This window comes from Alexandromys fortis, unplaced genomic scaffold (genome assembly GCF_014885135.2).
Source record: "Alexandromys fortis isolate MF-2015 unplaced genomic scaffold, M_Fortis_MF-2015_v1.1 scaffold_9, whole genome shotgun sequence".
Classification (NCBI taxonomy): Eukaryota; Metazoa; Chordata; class Mammalia; order Rodentia; family Cricetidae; genus Alexandromys; species Alexandromys fortis.
The window spans coordinates 13311620-13328246 of record NW_026067892.1 but is presented as its reverse complement, the minus strand read 5'-3'; the positions used below and the strand labels follow the sequence as shown (position 1 = coordinate 13328246).

The 16627-nt window shown below is 44.3% G+C and overlaps 2 protein-coding genes across 2 annotated transcripts in view; both read right to left on the bottom strand.

Moving 5' to 3' along the window:
* The window catches only part of Cabcoco1 (ciliary associated calcium binding coiled-coil 1), a 99164-nt gene extending 89833 nt beyond the window's left edge, over positions 1-9331 (bottom strand). Inside the window, exons 1-2 of the mRNA XM_050139512.1 lie at positions 9230-9331; positions 198-304 (exon numbers count right to left, since the gene is read on the bottom strand). Coding sequence (XP_049995469.1) covers positions 198-304; positions 9230-9304 — 182 coding nt within the window. The 5' untranslated portion in view covers positions 9305-9331. The remainder of the gene's footprint in view (positions 1-197; positions 305-9229) is intronic.
* Cdk1 (cyclin dependent kinase 1) overlaps positions 1-16627 on the bottom strand; it is a 1182536-nt gene that overhangs the window by 496987 nt on the left and 668922 nt on the right. The window lies entirely within an intron of this gene.

Below are 16627 nucleotides of genomic sequence, written 5' to 3'. Positions count from 1 at the left end.
TGCTATATTATATTAACATAATTAATGTTACAAAAGGATATCTCTTGGACTATTGGACATATTGACAGCTTCATGAATGGAAGAGACGAAAGACAGAAGAGGGCACAGGGTAGATCCAGGTGGCTCTTGGTCAACATTAACAGATGCAATGAAGGCCTAGAACTAATTAAACATGATTAAAATTCTGGAGTCCTTACTCTTGAATTCCATGTATGTGCACCTCTTTCAGCAGGTCAGTGATCTGGTCAATTGAAAGAAAATCTTGAGACAGAATCTTTTCCTTCTCCTGGAATTCAGTGTTTTTCTATTAAAAACAGAACAGAACAGAATGAGTTACCTGATTCGTATATTTTGCATACTAACCCCCAATGACACAAAATTCTCAATTTTTCTTTTCTGTTGTCATGTGGTGGTGGCTCTCCTCTGAGAAGTCACACGGTGAGGCGGTCTATCCTGGGGCATGTGCAGAACCAAGGGCTGCTCTGCAATTCAGCAGACACTGATCATCTACAAATATTCCCTTGAATTGCAGGCTCAAGAGAGGGTAAAGGCACGAAGAGATTTGTTTGCCTCCAGGAGCTCAACATCATGTCCTTAATTTACTCATCATATGTCAATAGTGCTGCTGTGGGGTGATCTTCTCATACACTGTAAAGATTTGTCACTTGTATTAGTTTAATAAAATGCTGATTGGCCAGTAGCCAGGAAGGAAGTATAGGTGGGGCCACCAGACTAAGAGAATTCTGAGAAGGGGAAAGGCAGAGAGTCAGTCACAAGCCAGATGCAGAGGAAGCAAGATGAGTATGCCTTACTGGGAAAAGGTACCAAGCCATGTTGCTAAACAGAGACAAGAATTATGGGTTGTGAAAACTAGTTAATAGTAAGCCTGAGCTAAAAGGTCAAACAGTTTATAATTAATATAAACCTCTGTGTGTTTTTTTTTGAGACCGAACGGCTGAGGAACTGGGCAGGAGAGAAACTTCTGTCCACATAGCACAATATCAGTATAAGAATTTAATATTAAATTATAAAAACTGAACCAATAGTGATTGTGTTAGCTTTGGAATTTTCCTTTAGAAAGCAGCAGGATTGGTGCTGTAGCTCACTGACTGAGGTGCTTGTGTAGTAAAGGTGACTAAAACATGAGACAGACATGGTGGGGACAAGGGTAGGGGTGGTGTTGAACGGAGCGCATTGTAAACACTATGAAATTCTCAAACAACAGAAAGGAATATTTCAAAGGAGAAGGGACATAACACACGAGCTGTAAGAAGTGGGGACATTCAGACTCTAAGCAAAGACAAGGACAGGGACATGAATGGACCTGACGGAGAATGGCCTTTCGGGACTGACGTAACCAGAGCCCCGAGTGAGCAATTCCCAGGACGGGTGCCAGGAAGGAGATGGAGTCTGGTCGGCTGTGTGCACTGCAGAGTGTTGTGGGAGGTCCACAGTCTAAGAAGACTACGAATATACCTCCCGAAGGCTGACAAAGCAGGACAACTGTGTGTGGAATCAGCGCTGTTAGACCCTGGCCGGAGCAGGAATGGTGAGCTAGGGAGTTTTCTGTCACCAGTACAGGTAGTGTGACATTTCTGAGCAGCTAAATGGCAGGATACAGTTGCGTCCTGTGGCAGAGGAGGAAGACGGGAAAGGAAAGGATGCGGAGGACAGGTTTAAAGAAAACAGATTCTTAGAACACAGTTTTGAAGGACGGTTGGGAGCTTGGAAACAGGTGGCTCAGCTCCTTTCACAGTGACACACGCCCTCTTTCAACGGTGGGAGTTGGCAATGCAGTGTGCAGAGCTGGGTGCAAATATTTACGCATTAGTTAGAAATGACAGAGTCGGGGAGGTCACGTTTAAAGATGTCGGCTAATGGAGGAGACTGTCCCAGTTTACAGTAGGAAGGGTTGAGCATCAAAACGGAAGTGGAGATGAGAGCCAGCTGCACAGGGACCAAAGCTTGTCAGGAATGGTGTGTGTGTGTTGTGTGTGTGTGTGTGTGTGTGTGTGTGTGTGTGTGTGCTGGGGGGGATGGGCACAGGTGAAGGCATTTCAATTCACAAACCAGGGATTGACCTATTCCCATGGGAGGATCCGATAAGTAAAAGGACTGTAGCTAATAACCCGGCTACCTCGCAGTTAGCATGTCCTTTCCCCGCCTCTCTCAAGACAGCCCGGAGCCCACTCAACAGCAGAGGATGTCTGATCCTCCTGCCTCTACTTCCCAAGGCTGGGATTCCAACTGTGCACCACCAATGGCTGGTTGGTGCTGGAGCTCAGGTCCAGGCCTTTCTGTCTGCTACACAAGCACCTCGCTCACTCATCTACAGCACCAGGCCCACTGCTTCCTAAGGGAAAATTTCAAAGCTGACACGATCACTGTTTGTTCCGTGTTTATAGCTTCATATTAGACTGGCTGATGCTCCATGGTTAATACAGGATGAGCAAATTAAACTCAACTAGGTCATAGGATTGATTAGATGTGACATTTTTAGCATCTAGCATATATACTTTGCACATACATGCTGGCCTCTCAGATACTTCCAAACCCAATCAAATGGATGGGTTTGTGTGGAAAGACAGCATTTTAGTCAGAGACACGGTGTTCTGTTTGCTTAAGTGTGTTTTGGCTACACACTCCCTTTATTAGCACTAAATTGCACTTGTTCCTCTACTGACAATTCTTTTAGGTCCTGAGTGCCTCAGACACGTGCCTGTCGTCCTTTCGGTTTGAAATTTTGCAAACTCTGCTGAGTCAACATGGGTTGCTAAGGAATGGCTGAGTTTCATCTTTATCCCATGACGGCGCGGCTGCTCGGAGTGTGTTGAAGAACTAGGAGCTTAGAGGAGCCGCACAGAAGGTCGTGGTTGGACTGCTGATTAATTTTATAACTCAAGACAACTCGTTTGATCTCAAGTTTGGATTCAGACTTTAAAAGATCATTTTTTGTTTCTGTGTTTGGGTACTCACAGGACCGACGCGCACGATGAGTCGGAGCGAGAAAGAAGTACATGGAACGTGACCGATACTGACATAGAGATCAATTTACTTGACAAGAAAGATTCTGGATAGAGAAGAACCAGATGACATGGGACTCCGTGAAAGGGAATCTCATATCATCAGGGCTTTGACAGGCAGAGCTCTAGCAGCGATGCTCACCATCAGCGCCACTGTTTTTAGTGAAATTTGGGGGTTTGAGGAAATCATTCTTCAGCATAAAAGAGCTTGTCTCTTTTATTACTATCAGTGGTAGGAAGAGCAGCATTTTGAAAAATGCATATTTCTGCACCTACCTCAAATGAAGCCTCCTTCCCCCTCCTTTCTTTCTTCCTCTTTTAATTTCTATGCTGCCTTGCACTTGAAAGTGTATTAAGTGACTAAAAGCATTTGATCTTTCAGTGCGTATGTTCTGATCTCTAAGGCGTACAGATATGACGGCAATTCATAACAGGCTAAAACGGCCCACCTGTGCCTGGGCTTTCGGTGCCGCCGTGTCTCCTGCTTGGCACCTCTGTGGCTATGCAGCTGCCCTGTTAGCTCACTGCATCCTGCCTCCTGCTGGATCTTAGCATCTCTTCCAAAACAACATTTTAAGAATCCTGTTATTTACCAGATAACCTTTTGTCTGATTTCTCTTCCTCTAATGTCATCGGAACACTCCACACTTGTAGACACACTTTCTTCCTAGAACATGGGGCTTTTAGGAACCTGTGGCAGTTAGTACTTCCTGTAGGAGAGCCTCTAAGAAGCTTCGTTAAAGGAAATACAACAGATTTGCCTTATTAGGAAAGAGGGTTTTCCCTGTCAGAAGAAACATGAACTTGTCCACAAATGCCATGTTTTGAAAGAGTTTTTCCCTTCTCAAACCTAAAAATAAATAAATTTAGGAATAGCGCTGTACTGAACTGTACTGGAGTCAGAGGCAAAAGAGAAATCAAGGATATTGATGCTGTCTTTATTTTAAAATTTGATCCATTCCATTATGTCTTGCACCCACTTTGATTTTATCAAGTGCATTTCTTTGAACCATCACCTCTCCGGGTCGACAGATACTAGAATATCTTAGATGCTAAGCCGGACAGGGCCTTGTCTCCTCATTGTAGTCTTCCTACAGGTCTCAGAAACCAATTATTTCTAAAAGAAAAAATGTAATTAAGGGAACAAAAAAAAAAAAGAAGTAAAATAGTTAGCTACTTAAAAATATGACCAGAAAGGCAGCTCTCTGGTAAGGACGATTAGAGGATAAAGGAAGCGAGTATGTGCCGCAGCAGGGGACAGAGTACTAGAAAATACCAAGAAAGGGATGCTTTCCTAGGAAATATGAATTGTTAAAATTTAGCGGGGAGAAGGGACAACATTGATTTGACCAAACAGGATCCAAACTGGAGTCTACCTTTTGCACAGTCAATTTGCCCATGTGGTATTGTCCTTGAAATTCTAAATTTAATCGAAATCTAGGTTAATAACTTTAGGCTATTAAGAATTCAGGTTTAGTTTGGTTTGGTTTGGGCACTGGTGGCGCATGCCTTTGATTCCAGCACTCTCGAGGCAGAGGCAGGTGGAGCTCTGTGAGTTCAAAGCTCGACTGGACTACAGAGTGAGTTCCAGGACAGCCAGGGCTACACAGAGAAACCCTCGTCTCAAAATATCAACATTCCTCCCACCCCTCCAAAAAAAAAATGAAAAGACAGAGTTCAGTTTCTTAAAAAGCTGCCCATCAAGAATGTGCACAGAACCCAAAGAAGCACAAGGAGAATAAGAGAATATAGAAACCCAAATCGCTAATGAACTTGGGCTGTGGTCAGAGTTTAAAATAGATCTCTCGAAGTGAGTCCTCAACAATTCAAGGATAACGGCCCATCACCTGGACAGAACCATCACTACAAGAGGGGCCATGAGTTTTTGTCGAATTCAACACACATTCTGTGCCTGTTATGTAAAGGCCCAGCAGGTACCTTCCTAAACTCAGCAGCAATATACATGGAAATATAAACAGAAAAAAAAAAAACTGAGCTGGACAGACTGTCTCCAAAACCAACAGCTACCATTGTGCCAAACGGTGGGATAGTAGTCAATGCTACAGAACCAAGAACTGGAGATGGGGCCCCAACTAGCAACCTTACTGCAAGTCAACATGGGAGTCTTTCTCCTCTATTACGGTTAGAAGATAAGAAAACGAAATAGGCGGCTTAAGCAGTAGACACAAAGGAACAAAGAGGCCTTTATTGGAAGATTACATCATAGTGTCCTTAAGAAGGCTGACATTGTACTAACATCCAGCTCAGAAACTGGGTAAAATGGCTATACATAGCATAAATACACAAAGCAAGTTTCTTTTCTCTTCTTGAGAAACTAATTAGAAATGGAAATGCCCCAAAACTTGATTAAATTATACTTTGCTCAGAATATAATAAAGGCATAAGAATTATAACCAAATCCTAAAACTTTGTCAGAACTTGAAGGATGACAAACGATAAAAGAAATTTATTAGAAGCCTCTTTAAATTCAAGAAATGCAATTCCTCTCACACAATGAATGTAATGCGAAGACAATTCTGAACCCCAGTGGGGTTTTCCCTAGAACTTTACAAGGGTGACTTCTGCGTTCTTAGGGGAGGATACAGACAGCTGGGAGAAGTTAAGGCAGTGAAAGGGACCGTCGCAAACTAGATATAAAGGCGGAATATGGAAAGGATATAACCTTGTGGACAGCCTAAGGGCTGGGGAGATGGCCTGGGGGGGGGATGCGTAAAGTGCCTGTCTAGCCACACAGTCACCGCACCCTAAGTTTAGATTCCCCAAAACTCACATGAAAAGCCAGCCAGGAGGTATGCTTTAACACCCCAGAGATTGAGATGGGCAGATCCCTGGGGCTCCACAGCTAGAGAGCCTAGAACAGCGGTTCTCAGCCTCGGGGCCTCGACCCCCTTGAAAGACTTCTAACTCCACAAGTATTTACATCAAGATTCACAACAGTAGCAAAATTGCAGTTATGAAGTAGCAACAAAAATAATTTCATGGTTGTGGGGGTCAGCACAACATGAGGAACTGTATTAAAGGGTCCCAACAGTAGGGAGGTTTGGTCTTGGGGAACTGATGAGAGCCACATCCTAGTAAGACACCCTGTCTCATGTATCAACTTCTGGATAATACTGAGAATGCAGAAATTTAGAGGATAGCTCTTAAAGTTGAGCCCAAATTTTATCGTTACCAACAGGGTGTATTTTCTAACATATTAGAGGACCACCTAGCATAGATGGACATGTTGATGGTCTCTGCGATAACATCAGTGTCTTCCCTTATAAGGTAATGTCGGCATCCTAGTGGATTCCCAGAGGCAGTAGGTTCACAGCCCCTTAAGGACACATTAAGAATCACATTCACAGGGACTGGAGAGATGGCTCAGCGGTTAAGAGCATTGCCTGTTCTTCCAAAGGTCCTGAGTTCAATTACTAGCAACCACATGGTGGCTCACAACCATCTGTAATGAGGTCTGGTGCCTTCTTCTGGCCTGCAGGCATACACACAGACAGAACATTGTATACATAATAAATAAATATTTAAAAAAATAATTGTTTAAAAAAAAGAATCATATTCAGAGCCAGGCTCTGTGGTGTACGCCTTTAATCCCAGCACTCGGGAGGTAAAGGCAGGTGGATCTCTCTGAGTGCGAGGCCAGCCTGGTCTACAAAGAGAGCTGCAGGACAGCCAGGATTACTACACAGAGATACCCTGCCTCGACAAGTCAAACAAACAAACAAACAAACAAATAAATATAAAAAAATCATATTCAGCAAAGGTGATTGGAACAGAAGCATGTTCATTCCTTTTAAGCTCTCTGATGTGAGCTAAACAATATTACTTTGAAGAATACTAATTAATTAACCTTTCCGAAGTGACTAAGCAAGTCAATTTATGAACCAGCTGGCCAGGAGGCTGTAGAATCTGAATCAGATATTTATTTATAAACTATTTCCACGCAGGTCTATACATAGAGAACCTTTCCTTTTGAGTTTTGTTATTTGTTTCCTTTTGTCCTTGTACAGTCAGACAGGCAAAGGCTGAAAGTCTAGTCTTGTATTTCAAAAGGAGGTCTTTTGTCCCTTATCACGGTGGAAACTGGACCTCATAGTTTGAAAGCTGGCAAGCAGAGCTCATGGAAGCATCACAACGTCTGCTTCCCTGGTTCTGTGCCCCATGCCCGCTGCTCAGCATAGACTGGAGTCTCGGAGACCACCTCAGCTGGTGCATGGCAGCTGCTTGTGGCTTTAATGTGCCGCTGTCATTGCTTGAGCACCCCCTGTGTGACTAGGTTTTTATTCTAGATGCTGTCCATCGCCAACACATGGGGAACCGTGGGCGTTCAAATGCTTACGTTTTATGTTTGATTGACTTGCCCCCCTCCCCCCTGCAAAAAAATAAACATTTCATTCTTGCATGCCTTGGATAACCAGCTGGTCTTCTGCTTGATTCAGTTTAGATTCAGAATTTACCAGGAAAGAAAGCCTAACGTGGATAACCGTGAGAGGTCAGCTCTACAAGCAATCTGATCCAAGGGTCTTTCCCTCAGCAGCCTTCGGTATGGAGTACAAAGGTGTCTTTTGCTGTGTTTTCTTTCTAACCTCAAAGTCCCTAGACAGCTCAGATGGCATGTCCTATAACTGTTTTATAGGGTTGAAATATGGAGAGTCCACCTCTCTGTATGTTAACTGTTAGCCAAAGAGTACTGCTAAGTGTACCCATGTTACAACTGGATATCTTCAGTTACTTAATAACAAAATGATTGAGCTATTGAAATATATATATATATACACACACACATATATGTACATACATACACACACGTGTTTTTAAATACCAATTCATTAAACTTGAAATTACTAGCTATTTTTTAGAGAGAGGACATACCAGTGGGACATTATACCCACTGGTATGGTAGTCTGTGTACAAGGAGTCTATACAGTCTTAGAAGTTCTTGTATATGTTCAAACGACACAAAGTTTAATGGGAAAGTTTCCTGTGCTGGTTTTAAAATTATGTTAACTTACATTAGTGATCACAAGGGAGAGGGATGGGCTTGGAACCCAGTTTATCACGTCAAAATGTGCATTTAACGTATAATAATTTTATTTCAAAGGGCTCATAGGAGAGCCTGGAGGCTTAGCGGTCTGCCTGCAGTATTGGGGAACCTGGAGGAGGGACTGGCTTGCTTGTCAGAGAGGAAGGCGTGAAACCATTGGTTTTGCGCTTCCTGACTGCGGAGACTGCACCGAGCACTTATCTTCTGCATAAACGGTGTTGTTTAGACTAATATGGAGGCTGAACAAAGCCATGTTAATTAACACTTCATTATTCAGTCCTCGGAGTTGTTAAAAAAGGAAGGAAAAATAACATCCTAGAAACAGTATTTGATAGACTCAGCGAGGAGATTTAAACGTTAAAAAAAAAAAATTCACACATGGCTTAGCTGATTCCCTTGTGGTTAAAAATCTCAGCACAGCAAGGTGGCACTGGCTGCCAAGGCTGAAGACCTGAGCTTCATCACGGGGAGCCACATGGACACCACCAAATGGTCCTCTGACCTCCACACTGAACAACGAATGGCGTTCAGGCTTTTACCCACCCAACCACTCGCCCACTCACAAATCAGTAAAAATACAATAAAAATAGATCTTCAAGACATTAAGCCTATGGGCAAAATGACTTAATGCCTCCCCCAACCCCTACTGAGACTTGGTGCTAGGAGAGGGGCTTTAACAGGACAGACCTTACACAAGAGGTCCCTGGTACACCACGGACAAGTTCATGATGAACCAGGGAGCCCGGGACGGAAACAGATGCTCAGTTCAGGGTCTTTTGGTCCTGCCTCTTGGCAAAGGGCCTGGTGACAACAGATGCTAAAACCAAGCCACTCAGGTCACAACAGCAACCTTTCACGAAATCAGTGGCACTTACAGAAAGGGATTGGTCCCCTTTAAGATCAGAGATTACTGTTTTTTTTTTTTTTTTTTTTTTGGTTTTAGTTGACTATTTGCATGGTTGTGAGGCTGTGCGAGCATGGAACTTTCCATTGTAAGCCCCCAGGGTGTGTAATGAGTTTCAGAGCGGTTCCCTGACCTACAGGCAACTAGCAGGTGACCGCCTTTCTGGTGACTGTGGCCTTGACAACGAGTGACCTCGGCATTAGTCGAGGACCCAGTCCGGGACAGGAAGGGGGTGCGTACCTCAGAGTCAGCTGTGCTGCCTGCTGGAGTCACTGGGGTCATCGCCCCTGGGGTCGCTCCCGACGACCCAGCCATGTTACCGCTAGAGGAAGCAGCCCTCGTCGCCTAGGCAACCGGGGTGGGACCCACTGTCGCTGACGGAACCAGAGCCCAGGCCCCGCCCACTCATGGGGCCGGATGAGGCCACCTGCTGCTCGAATTACAGTGAAAACGGAAATTTACTTAGAAGCAATTCAGAGTGTTGAAGCAGAAGGCTAACTGTATCTGGGAAAGGATAAAAGACTGGGACTTTGGCTATTGATAGTTGGTCTTAAGCAAAATTGTAACCTTTAAAAGTCTTACCATGGCATTGTGGTCTTTAGAAGGAAAAGCTGACCTGAATTTTAGAGATGCAAATTTAGCTAGTGATGGAGCTGGCAGTCTGCAACTTACTCCAAAATATTGAGGGAGGTGGATGGAATTGGGATTGCTGTAGAGAGGGCGTTAAAACACTGTCTCCTCTTGCCCATGTTTGAAATTTCCATAGCAAAAAAACAAAACAAAACAAAACAAAACAAAACAAAAAAACAGAAACAGCACCTATTACATATAACTTAATATACACACACACACACACTATAACAGGGGAAACACACACACACACCTTGTTTGTTTTGAAAGGGTCTTTAGAAACCCAGGCTGAAGATGACCTTGAATTCCTGGTCCTCCGACCTCCACCTCCAAGTGCTTAGGATCAAGGCCAAGGGCAGGCGTCACACCACTTCACACGGTGCACAGATCAACACCAGGGTCACCCGAGTGCTCAGCAAGCGCTCTAACCACAGAGCGACAAGCCCAAGCCTGCATATTTTGATTCTTTGGTTGTTCTATACTTCCTTTGGATGTGCAATGCACCACACCACACGTTTACCTGCTTGGGGGTTGATATGCAAGATACTTAGTGTCAAATCCAGACACTGTGGGCTCAGTTCTTCCAGGCATAAAATACACTTAAAACCACTAGTGGCCTCCAAGCTTTCCGAAGAGATTGCACAATGGACTGGCTGGTTTGGGGTCAACTTGAAACAAGCTAGAGTCATCATTGAGGAAGGAGCCTCAGCTGAGGAAATGCCTCCAGGAGATCCAGCAGTAAGACATTTTCTCAATTAGTGATCAATGGAAGAAGGACCAGCCCGTGGTGGGTGGTCCTGGGTTTTCTAAGAAAGCAGGCTAAGCAAGCCAGGGTAGACAAGCCAGTAAGGGGTACTCCTCCACGGCCTCTGCATCAGCTCCCTTCTCCAGGTCCCTGTCCTGTGGCAGCACAGAAATCCTCACGAAGACAGATTTTTTTGTTTGTTTGTTTGTTTTTCGAGACAGGGTTTCTCTGTGGCTTTGGAGCCTGTCCTGGAACTAGCTCTGTAGACCAGGCTGATCTCAAACTCACAGAGATCCGCCTGCCTCTGCCTCCCGAGTGTTGGGATTAAAGGCGTGCGCCACCATCACCCGGCACAAAGACAGATTTTTTGCGTGAGAAAAGTTCAGGGAGTCTTGGCACCTCCTGGTGTTCTTGGTGTTAGTGTTTGGATGGTATTTTTCCCTGACTGGATCCACCCTGTACAAAGCAACCAGTTTACCATGGTAGGCATCTCTTCTCCTGCCTTTCGGGGCAAATTTAACATGTTGGTTTACGTAGGTTCATAACAGTGTCTCTCCTTCAAGTGTTCTCACAGTTTAAATAACCCAAATCTTGCCACAGCCCACCTGTATTCAGAAGCGCTCCCTTTTTTCGTTCACATAGGGTCCGTCTCTCCAGGCTGGTTGTCATGTTGCTTTTTTCTCGGGATTTTTCCTTTTCAAGGGGCTGGCTGAGTTCTCACTACAAAGTCTAAACTCAGAAACACGGTTCTGACTCTCAACCCCACGTTAAAAGGACTGTATTAGAATGTGTTCAATTAGTGAGACTATAGTCAATTCATAGTTATTGTCAGACTTAATATGAGCCACTAACTTCCAAACTCATTAAAGTGTTTAATTTTTTTCCCTTTTGATCTTTACTCCAGAGAAATGGAATGCAGCTAGCCACCTTCTGTGAGGTTAGAATGGCTCGCATTCCTGCAGTTTAGTGCTTGCTAAACTGCAAACACATTTATTTCTCCTAAGAGTAGTTGTGGTTTCCTCCTGATGCATTTAGCTGCCCTTAGTTGTCCTGCCCTTTCCTTGGGCAGTTTTACAGTTTATTTCATCACTAGTCCAGTCCTGGACTCTGGAAGCAGATGGGCTATTCCAGTAAAGATGGAGTTAGTAACAAGAGGGCTACCTCAGGAAACATGAAATTCCAATTTTACCTTAATGCAGTTAATGTTATAATTTATAGGGAAGTGAGTTTGGGGGGTAGTCGTTTAATTTTATGGGGCAGCATGTTTTCCCTCAGTATAGAATAGTTGTGAAAACCTGTTAGTCTGAAGGCTTCTTTTTGCAGAGGTTTTGGCTGACATTAGTCTCCCGCTTCTTTGGGAGAGACGTGCCAGCGAGGAAAGCATCTCATCAGGGCGGGCTGAGCTAAGGCTTCCTGCTCAGGCCGATCTTGAACTTAAAGGCTTCTAAGTGAAGCCTGCAGACTGCCACTTCCTACCTTTACATTGTTGCTTTAGTATTGGAAGGGAAAGGAAAACACTGATATTAAGGTTTATGGTGATTTGTTTATTTTTCACGTTCTCTGACTTTTGGCACATGGATCAAAATGTGGGAAGATTCGATGTTATTTGATCATTGAGCTGGACCCTTGTAATGAAAGCGCTCCAGTCTCCACACCTGTGGCAGTGGGTATTTCCAGAATGTCTCCAACTCATGTGGATTGCATGTTCAAGGAAGAGTGTGCCTTTGAACAGGAGAGAAACACATGAGGGCCTAGGAAGAGGCAAATTTGATGGTGAACGTTGGTATTTTGGTGCATCAGTATGTGAGCAATCCCAGTGATCCTGAGATCTCCAGGTTTTTATCAGGGCTAAACATTCCAGCTTCACTTGTCTTGATTCTATCCTCCCTGGTTCATGGTAATTATCAGTCAGGTTCTTCAACAAGAGATGAAAAGATATCACAAACGAGATTCACAGTATCTTAAAAATCCAAACACTGTCATTCCTAAAGTTTTCAACTGAGAATTGATACCAGGGAAATTCTTTAGAATTTATAATTGAGAGTGGCTGGGACAGCGATGTCCCATAGACAGCTCCTCCTCAAAATGCTCTGTGTTCCCAAGTGGGGTCAATCTGTCTTCATTCTCTCTTTATCCTGAATTCTTCTGCTCCTCAGGATAAATATTCTGCCTTTTCCCCTAAAGTAGGAATCATTATCTTTTCCTGTCCCCAGGATATTTAAAGACAGTTCTTGTAATGTGTTCCATTTCATGTGTATTGAGAAAGTTGTTCCTTGTTCATCACCTCTCCCTAGCCACCCCAAGTCCTGCAGTCCTCAATTCCCTTGTTCTCCTGAAGCTGTGCCCTAAAAGGTTGCCACTGCCATTCACTGTGTGTGGCCATTTCCCCCTTGCCTGTCACACCCATTCTGGCTTTTTCCCACTAGGCCTTGTGTACTAGAGATGTAACTTCTCTAGGCACGGGAAGGGGAGTAGGTGTCTACTATTCCTCTCTCCTTCTGCCTTATTGTTGGCATTGGCCAATGTGAACCCAAGCGGATGGACACTAGAGGGTAGAAAAATGAGGTCAGAGCATTCCTCCAGGTTCCTCCCTGCTAGACAGCAGAGAGCTGGGTCCTTATACCAAACATATTGAAGCATGGTTATAGCTCTCTCAGAGGGTAGCTAACCTTTCCCCCTTTACCGTTTAAGACTTAAGAATGGTGGCTCCTTCCTGCAGAGCTAGCCTAGCCCACACGGTTATACGTTGTTCTGTAGTACACTTGCCTCAGTTGCCATATTTGTGTGTTGTGTTTCTTTTGGAACCGTGGCTCAGACTCCTAGTGTGAATTGCTCCTAAAATTTTAACAAGGAAGATGGCTAATTTGGTCCAATCAGGAAATGCCCTACAAAGCGTCCTGTATGTGGACCCTAGCTGATGGTAACTGTTTTGGAAGGTGGTTGTACCTTTAAGCCATAGAGTTTTGCTAGTGTAGGTGGGGCCACTGTGGGGAGACCTTGATGTTGGATAGCTGAGCCTCACTTATATCTGCTTCCTGTGGGTGCAATGTGACCAGACACTTTACATTTCTGCCACCAGGGCTTCGCCATGACAGACTGTCCTCAAGCCAAAAAAAAAAAAAAAAAAAAAAAAAAAAAAAAAAAAAAAAAAAAAAAAAAAAACCCTTTCTTCCTTAAATTGCTTCCATCTGTCATTTTGTCTCAGCAACAGGTAAAGTAACCAATACAACTGTGTTTGCCTTGTTCCCCTCCATTGTTGCTGGCCAGTGATTACTGTGCGGTTGATGGGACTGACTTTAAGTGACCTGGGAACTCATTGTGAGCTTCGGGAAATTTATGGGCTGTGCCTGTCCCATCCCGTTCTTCAGCCGGAGAAGCTGTCCCCAGACTCAATTATTTACTCTCATGATTGATGACGGACATGAAGAGTGTGATGGTCCACGAGATTTGGCTATTCACGTCCCGGACAAGTGGCTCAGCTTTAGAGTACTAAAGAGACTTTCTATTCTCCCCCACCCCATACTCCCCATCCCCCCACCCATTGATAAAATCGCTTTTAAACGTTTTACATGAGAAGACAAAAGAGCAGCTCTCTGGTCCTCACAATCGTCTCGTCTCTGTGATAGGAAGGCAAAGGAGGCCCCATACCTCGGTCTTCTCCTCTTGTTTGTCCTGACGTTCGAAGCTTTGACCCCTCAATAAAACCTTCTCCCATGTTCTGAGATGTAGAATTCCACAGGAGCCAAAAGGGCTGCACCTGGCAGGGGTGGCTGTTGCGAGAATGCTTGTAGCTTACAGATTAATGGGTCCCAGTTTGCTTAAGCTTAAAATCCTCAATTCTGAGTCCTCTCCCTTGTTCCCATCTGTATATTATAGTTTACCTCCATTTCACCTGTTCTTATGCTGCCGGGGACTGTCCTGCCGTCACTTGTTTGTGTTTGGGAAGTGATAACTTGGTCCAAAGACAAGTTACCAAACCTAAGCTACATGTATATGATGTGAAAATGCTTAAGCAGAGGGAAAAAATAACCCTATATATATATATATTTTTTTTTTTTTCTAGAAGGGTTATCAAACAGACTGGCCCAAACTGCCTAAACAGGTGCTGAGGCTTTAAATGACATAGTTTGGGTTAGCCTAAAAAAAATCTAGCTTCACCCTTCTCTTTAAATTAGCGAGCTATGTAGGACCGGATGGTTTCAGAGGCTGGAGGGACGGCTCAGCGGGTAGGGCCATTCGAAGCTCTTACAAGGGACCTGACTTCAGTCACCAGAACCCACATTCAGCACCTCACAACCTCCTCTGACTGCTGTTTCAGGGCATCAGGTGCCCTCTTCTGGCCTCTGCAGGTATTGCAGTCATCTGCATCTAGCCCTACATAGACAGACAGATATGTATACACATAGCCAAAAACAAAACAAAACAAAACATTTTCGTTACTTTCCCTCCTCCAAAACTCCCTACAAGTGACCTTGTGCCATGAAATTCCTAGCAGGAGGGTCTTCTGCTCTTCATCTGTCCCCTTTGGAATTCTGTGAGTGCCTCGACTAAGCAAAAATTGTCCCCTTCTCTAAGACACCTCTCAACTCATCCCATTTTTTATATACCTAGGCGTTCTTGTTTTATCTGTTTTTACATAATAGCTTTCATGCAAATTCCGCGAGGAAGGATTCTGTGCTTTTAAAAGTTTCAAGAACCAGCAGATAATCTCTAAGGAAGCCTCTTCTCAAAAATTCTATTACCATATAATTTCCCCAAGCGTCCATTGCCTGAGCCGATCCCTGCCGCACATACACAACGCGACTGTTATTAAACATTTCTGGTGTGCGCACGGGCTTATGAAGCCGGGGAGGTGAAGCCACCTCACTGGCTCGCCGCTCACCAGAATCGCTGGAGCAGATGAAGGCGCCGCATCCCCCCCCAGAGCTCGGGCAAACGGACCCTGTGTCCCACGACTGTGAACGGGACAGTCGGATGGACTGCTTATGAGCTCCCGTGGTTCTGTGGCCCTCTCCGTGCCTCACCTCATCTCAGTGGGGTGGAACACCCCGGGGCCGAGATGGGTGCATGAACTTTTTTTCTCGAACCTTCCACTTCACCTTCTACGCCTCTCTCCTCTTCTCCCCACCGTCCCTAGTACTTATTACAATAGATTCGGACTCACCTAGCACCTTTCTCTTGGTAAACTAGCCACCTTAGTATATATAGTAACGATGAAAATATGAGATGGGGTAGCCCAGCACACATCGGGAGTGAGTATTTGTGTTTTACTAGGAGACCTTTGAAGAAGGAAAATTCTGTTGTAGCTCAAAAGAGTTCGGCTCTAGCGGAGAACTGCCAAGATGAGGTTTACGCCATGGAAATAGGAAGCGCCTTCCGCTGCCTTTTTAGACCTTACGTTCATGTTTCCTTCCCACGTACTAGAGTCTGGGGCTAGAGAGTGATTGCTCTCACTGTCTGCGGCATGTCCCAATAAATATTTGAAGAGCAGAGAGGAGGAATTTAGTCAATCAATAGGAAATACTCTTGCAGCTGGCCTTACTCCCATGGGTCAGTACAATCGCAAACCCTGTGTGTTAGTTATTCTTATTTAACACGTGCGAATCCTTTGCAGATAGGATGCATTTTTAGACGTCTTCAAGGTGGGCTGCTCCTCCGTGCTGCAGACTTTGAAGATGTCTGCCATCATTCTGCTTCTAGGGTCATTTCCCATTTTATCTTATAGCAATGGGAGTCTCTCATTAAGGCGGCAGTTGATTGTTTCTCTGTGCTGAGAGGCCAGATCCACAAAGAAGATAGGGCTGATATTTTGCAAGCCCCAAATCAGAGCCAGTGGATGACTTGACAGCTCTTTTCCAACTTGAAATTTTACAGAGACCACACCATGCCCTTGGATGCTGCTACCCGGTGGGCACCAGGATCCAGGAATGACTTGGATACAATGTAAAGTAGCAACCTCTATCAGGTGAGGTTTTTGACCAGTAAAGTAACCTTTGGGAATAAAGTTCTTCATTTTCGTGAAATATACATGTTAGTCTTAGAAAAATCTTTAAATAATTGTGCTAGACTAAGCATATAAACTTAGACTGTTTGCGAAAAAAATAAACCACAAAAGTTGAAGGTTCGGAGGAAAATAAATGAAGAAAAGATAGATGTTAGAAGATGTTGAGAAACCAGTACAAAGTTGGCCTAGGGCTGTACTGATCTTTGGCAACACTTCTGCCAAGGTTTGATGCTTTGGCGTTCGGGTGTTCCGCTAGGTT